General features: G+C 29.7%; 2 protein-coding genes across 2 annotated transcripts; both read left to right on the forward strand.

Annotated features, from left to right (window-relative positions):
* Positions 1 to 16: 16 nt before the first annotated feature.
* LOC126871378 (lambda-crystallin homolog) lies at positions 17 to 3,411 on the forward strand. The gene is made up of 6 exons (XM_050630124.1): positions 17 to 178; positions 1,812 to 1,999; positions 2,104 to 2,312; positions 2,425 to 2,582; positions 2,652 to 2,794; positions 3,098 to 3,411. The coding sequence occupies exons 1-6, from the start codon at positions 141 to 143 to the stop codon at positions 3,313 to 3,315; spliced, it is 954 nt and encodes a 317-aa protein (XP_050486081.1). The 5' UTR covers positions 17 to 140; the 3' UTR covers positions 3,316 to 3,411.
* A 186-nt stretch (positions 3,412 to 3,597) lies between these two features.
* Positions 3,598 to 5,644, forward strand: LOC126871381 (serine/threonine-protein kinase pelle). Its single transcript, XM_050630128.1, has 4 exons — positions 3,598 to 4,453; positions 4,565 to 5,191; positions 5,270 to 5,389; positions 5,506 to 5,644. Coding segments are annotated over exons 1-4 (882 nt in total). The 5' UTR covers positions 3,598 to 4,320; the 3' UTR covers positions 5,508 to 5,644.
* The last annotated feature ends 582 nt before the right edge of the window (positions 5,645 to 6,226 follow it).

Raw genomic sequence — 6,226 nt, forward strand, 5'->3', positions numbered from 1 at the left:
TCTTGTAAATACATGCGTATGCATGTATACGTATGAATTAGAAAGGCATGTTCATATAGTGTCAGACAAGGCATTAGTACACTTCAAGTACGTATTTCATAGAGTAAAGTTTGTAAATACTTTAAAGTAATTCAGAAACGATGTCTCTCAAGAGCGAAAAAATTGGTATAATTGGCAGGTAATAAAGACAAATAGATAAATAGAATGTAATTAGTAATATTAATTATTTCTTACATATATTTAGCTTTATTAATAACAAATGAATAATATAGTGATTTATACACAATTATATTTCATATAACTTGGTTTTAATATAATAAAATAATTTGCAAATAGTAATTATTTAAATATAAATTTCATCAGAATATTTCATAGAAAATATATCATCCTAATCCGTTTTATAATATTATATATTTAACATTTTTTGTATTTAATATGATGTATACAGGGTGGATCAGGTAAATGGGAGCACCTAAATATATGTCTTATTTGTTGTCATATAAAAAAACTTCTCAGAAAAAGTTGCATTTTTTTTAAAAAGCGCTTGTAATTACTAGAAATAGTTTTTTTAGTGATTATTTTTTACGAGATCTTAAGGTCACTGATATTATTTTGTTGATAATCCTATACTTATTTCTGGATATTTTTGTAGAATGTGAAAAAACAAATTTAATTTCAAACAATAATTTAAACAAATTTATAGAATCATAGCATTCCGATCATTTAGTTTTGAGATATTTGCGTTTAAATCTATTAAAATTTTACGTAATATCTCGGGTTACGCAATATGCTTTTATCTGTGGGGTAAATAAAAACATTTAGTCTATCGCGATAAACGAACATCAGAGAACATGAAGGAAAGAATTATAACTGCAGATGCATCCATAATCCACAAGAATTAGAAAATATGCACGAAGAAATGCTTAAAAAATTCCAGTTACCATAACAACAAATCATCAATTAATGGTTATTTCTCATTTTTCTCATTTTGGAACATTTGTAGCCGAAATATCAATGAATTGTGAAAATATTTTCTAATAATAATTAATGCTTACGTTTTGATGCGAATGTGTGACAAATATGTGGTATGCAAATTGAAATGCCACATAATCAGAAACAAATATCTCAAAAATACATAATTCGAAGGATATGATTCTGTAGGTCGTGAACTTGTTTTTTACGGTTTGCAAGAATATCCAAAGGTAAATATATTGTTAAAAGAATAATCACAAAAAAACTATTTTTAGTATTACATGCGCTCCTTGAAACAGCACAACTTTCTTCTGAGAAGTTTTTTTATACAACAACAAATAATGCAGATATTTATAGTCTGTCCAACAAGACGAGGCAATAAAATTTGATTGCTGCGACTGCAGACGGTAGATGATTCCATTTAACTGGTTCATCATCTATAACTTATTAATTAAAAATATATAAGTACAAAATTTTTTTAACGAATATACAAAATTATATTGGTAATAATAGTTGTTTACACAAAAAACTAGAAGATTGCATTTATCTACAAAATATTTTTAAATTATAGTTCATAAACAATTTAGAAATCATGGTGCTGATGCTCTGAATTAAATCTTCTTTGATAAGATAATATTATAAGAATTTAATGATAAACAGTAGAGAATTAGATACGCTTCTCGATATAACAATATGTAGCTACATATATACAATTTATTATTATGTAAATATTAAATATAATATTTCACTTACATAACACAATGAAAAATAACAAATTATAAGATTAGAAAATATATTAATATTGGGAATACCTAATTTCCTTAAACTATTTATTTTAGCGGTCTAATCGGTCGCAGTTGGGCGATGCTTTTTGCTAGTGTAGGATACGAAGTAATTATTTATGACATTGTAAAAGAACAAATCAATCGTGCTCTCGAAGATATTCACCAGCAATTGAAGCGTCTTGAAAGTAGCAGTCTTTTGAGAGGTTCACTTACTGCGGATCAGCAAATTAAATTAATTAAAGGTTCGCACTTATGTTTGTGGGTAATATATATATTCATAGATTTGATATTCGAATAAATATAACTGTAACCTATTATTGAGATCAATTTAATTAATTATTAACAGGATCGTGTAACTTAACGGAAGTTGTAAAAGGAGCTAAATTTATACAAGAATGCGTTCCCGAAAATTTACCATTAAAACTTAAGGTTTACAACGAGCTTGACAACTTAGTTGATAATAAAGTAATTTTATCTTCTTCAACGTCTACCTTCCGTCCATCCTTATTTAGTGAAAAGTTAAAACATCGTGAACAAATTATTGTATCACACCCAGTATGTATGCTTTTCTATTATATATATATATATGAAATAAAATAAATATGTATTATATTTATCTTAAAACATTTCCTGCAATAACTAAAGATATATATTGTTCCAAATATAGGTAAATCCTCCATACTATGTGCCACTTGTAGAAATTGTGCCAGCTCCTTGGACGCGTGCTGAGATACCAGTACAAACAAAAGCTATTATGACTGAAATAGGCCAAACGCCTGTTGTATTTTCTAGAGAAATTGATGGTTTTGCACTTAACCGAATACAGTATGTACTTCTTTATAATATATTAACTTATTATTAATCTTTATATATTTATCAAGAAAATTCGGTTAGATATGCAATTTTGAATGAAGCGTGGAGACTAGTAGCCGATGGAATTTTAAGTGCAAAAGATATGGACGCAGTCATGAGTGAAGGGCTTGGAATGCGATATGCATTTCTCGGTGCTTTCGAAGCAGCACATTTAAATGCTGAAGGTAAAATTTTTTATTATTCAGCAAACAAAATTAATTTTGTAATTAATTTTTGTAAAACAAATTTAGCAGCAAAGCTATTCCTCGATTTAGTTCCTCTTGCAATTTTTTTTTGCGGATAAAAATCGCGTAAATGAAATCTGCCAGTACAATAAAAATAGATACCTCGTAAAGTGACAAGGAGACCGTATGAAAATACCATCTAAACAAAGACATAATTTAGTGCGTACAAGAAGTGCTGCATAAATTGAGAGCTGGTTGTAATTTTAATGGCAATAAGTAATGCAATAAATTATTTCATTTCAGGCATGAAAAAGTACTGTGAAACGTACAAAAATTCAATTTATGATGTAAGTATGACATTCGGTCCAGTTCCAAAATTTGAAGGTGAGATGGCAGAAAAGATTAGCAATGAATTAAATGAGATGTGTCCGCTAGAAAAGCTTCAAGAAAGACGTGCATGGAGAGATGAAGCTTTGACCAAGTTATCCTTATTAAAGAAAGAATTGAATAATAACAAGTAAAAATATTCATAGCATAGCAATATATGTTAAAACTGAGCTCGTTGTATATTAACTAATAAAGTAAAATGAGTATGTGTATGTGTGTTTAAAAGCTAATTCGTGTTATTCGTTTTTTATTAATACCTGTTGATATATAGATACATATTAAAATAATAGAATGTGTATAATACATAATGCTATATAAAATAACAATATGAAATAGTAAAATAGTAGAATGAATAAAAGAGTTTATAGTTTTCAACACTAATACTATAATAATAATTAATATGTATTTGTCCGGTAAATATGTATTTATCATGCTATGCATAGCATGTATGCGTAGCATATGCCAGCATGGAACCAAACAGAGCAGATCCTTAACTTTATAGGTTCTTGTATATGCTAGCGCGGAAGTTCAGCATTTGTCCGTGTGATGGAGCACCTGTATTATGACACACTTAGAACATGGGCGCAAGTACTCTCATTTTTTTTTTCGTCATATAAACAGATCTCGTCGGATTATTAGATCACAGTTAGGCACAAATCTGGAAATTTCAGTGGAGAGTTGGACTTGAGATAATCTTACGCATCGGAAAATGTTTCTGAAGTAAGACGCTTCAATCGATTTGTTAGGTTTTGTCATGCAGCGCCACTTGTGTCTGCAACTTGCAATATGATCAATTTTGCAGCTGATTCTATCCTATTATATAAATCAACATTTTTTAAAACATTCTTCTGTATCACATGAAACTTATTCTAAATAAACTGAAAAAATTTATGAGCAGTAATTTGATTTACATTCTTTGCTTTCGGTGGTAAGGATGGCGAAGGTGGCGTTAAATGCAAAAGTTTAACGCTATGACCAGCGGCCAATTTCTAAAGCATTTACGACCGTATGCAGAACGATGCCCGGTGTTGTCGCCATATTGATCTTTTTTGGCTTCATTTGACAGATGCTTGCTTTATGTTTTTGACAGTTTTTGGTATAGAAGTGTTCAGACTGGTAACTTTGGTTTAGATTAGTATATGTATGTGACCCTAACTATGGCTACATCAAACTGTACGGATAATATCAAATATATTTATCAATTGCCATTTTTTGCACGATCGGAGATTTGTAAAATACTTAATCAAAATGATAAGTGGGAAGAACTTGCTGGTAAGTTCCAATAATATAATTCTAATAATTAAAATTGTATTTAGTATAATTTAGCAATACTTCATAAAAGGTTCTAGTAAAAAGCTTAACATTAAATGGGAATTCATTTAGGAACATGGATGAAATATGATGTATTGACAATACAGAGTTTGCGAAAAGAAAAAAATCCAACAGATGAATTACTAACAATGTGGGGTCACTATAATCATACAATATTGGAATTGTTTGTGCTGTTATCTAGAATGCAGCATTATCAATCTATGGTACCACTGAAATCATTTGTCGAAGAGAAATTTCATAAATTACTTTATAATGGAGAAGGAAATCTTCATAGAATACTTGGGAAACGCTTGAATAAAAACACAAAAGATTTGAAGATTGGAACACAGAATTTTAATCAAATTGCACCACCAGAACCAAATCTGCCAAAGATTATTGTAGAGAAAAATACTAGGGAGGAATCCCATAAAATTTTAAATCAATCTATGCAAGCCTTGCATATTGGAGTTGTTCCAAGTAATTCTAACAACTTACTTGTTGCTTCTCTAGCAGCAGCAAATCCTGCACTAGGTTCTTTACAACGTACTCCAACTAGTGGAAGAAAAGATAATGATGCTATCATTTTCTCAGCAGAAGCAGCTATACCTCATGTTCCTTATAATGAACTAAGTATAGCTACCAATGAATGGAACTTATATAATATATTAGGGAGAGGTGGCTTTGGGACTGTGTATAGAGGTAATCAGGATAGAAGCAATAAGTTTCTTAATATATATTAATTTCATCTAAATAAACTATTATATCTTTGTTATATAGGCACATGGAAAAATACAGCTGTAGCTATTAAGAAAATAGAAAAGAGAGGGGCAGACTCTGATGAAAGTCATCAACTTCAACTTCAACAATCCTTTAGAGAAATTAAAATTTTAAATTCTTGTAGGCATGAAAATATATTACCACTATATGCTTATAGTTTAGATGGCAAACTACCTTGTATTGTTTATCAGCTTATGAAAAATGGATCTTTAGAAGACCGGTTATTGTTAAAACAGAAAAGTCAACCATTATCTTGGATCCAGCGTCATGAAATAGCTAAAGGAGCTGCATGTGGTTTACAATATTTGCACACAGTCGGAGAAAAGCCCTTGATACATGGTGATATAAAGAGTGCTAATATTTTGCTTGATAAAAATTTGGAACCTAGAATTGGTGATTTTGGTTTAGCGAGAGAAGGTCCTGAAAGAGATTCTATGGAAGTAAGTTCTATTCTAATGATAATATTATTGAAAAAATGTATGAAATATCTTGTTATTTATTATTATTATTATTTGTTTTGTTATTATTTTCATTTCAGGTAAGCAAAATTCACGGCACTAGACCATATCTCCCAGAAGAATTTTTACATGGACGAAAATTATCTACGAAAGTCGATACATACAGCTATGGTATAGTTTTGTTTGAACTAGCTACTGGTTTACCAGCTTATGATAAATCTAGGTTGGGCAATAGGTTTTTAAAAGATTTTATTGACAGTTGGGAAGACAAAGATCTTCCTTTGCTAATAGATAAAAAAGCAGGTGAGAAAGACAAACAGGTTTACAACAACCTAATGATTTTGGGAAAGTGGTGTACTAATCGTATGGCACAAAATAGACCTGAAATGGATTATGTATTCAAGAAACTAAATGATTTATAATTCGATCACGCTTTTATTTTTTATGTAAATTGTATGAGAATTTTACATGTTTCGATGTGAATATCTCGTAAATTGTA

Source organism: Bombus huntii, chromosome 11, assembly GCF_024542735.1.
Source record: "Bombus huntii isolate Logan2020A chromosome 11, iyBomHunt1.1, whole genome shotgun sequence".
Lineage (NCBI taxonomy): Eukaryota > Metazoa > Arthropoda > Insecta > Hymenoptera > Apidae > Bombus > Bombus huntii.

Excerpts from the sequence above, each read along its gene's own strand:
- LOC126871378 (XM_050630124.1), top strand. The coding sequence starts at position 141 with ATGTCTCTCAAGAGCGAAAAAATTGGTATAATTGGCAG. Across the intron at positions 2,000-2,103 it reads GCAAATTAAATTAATTAAAG|GATCGTGTAACTTAACGGAA; the intron begins GTTCGCACTTAT and ends AATTATTAACAG. Across the intron at positions 2,313-2,424 it reads AAATTATTGTATCACACCCA|GTAAATCCTCCATACTATGT; the intron begins GTATGTATGCTT and ends TTCCAAATATAG.
- LOC126871381 (XM_050630128.1), top strand. The coding sequence starts at position 4,321 with ATGTATGTGACCCTAACTATGGCTACATCAAACTGTACGGATAATATC. Across the intron at positions 4,454-4,564 it reads TAAGTGGGAAGAACTTGCTG|GAACATGGATGAAATATGAT; the intron begins GTAAGTTCCAAT and ends GAATTCATTTAG. Across the intron at positions 5,192-5,269 it reads CTTTGGGACTGTGTATAGAG|GCACATGGAAAAATACAGCT; the intron begins GTAATCAGGATA and ends TTTGTTATATAG.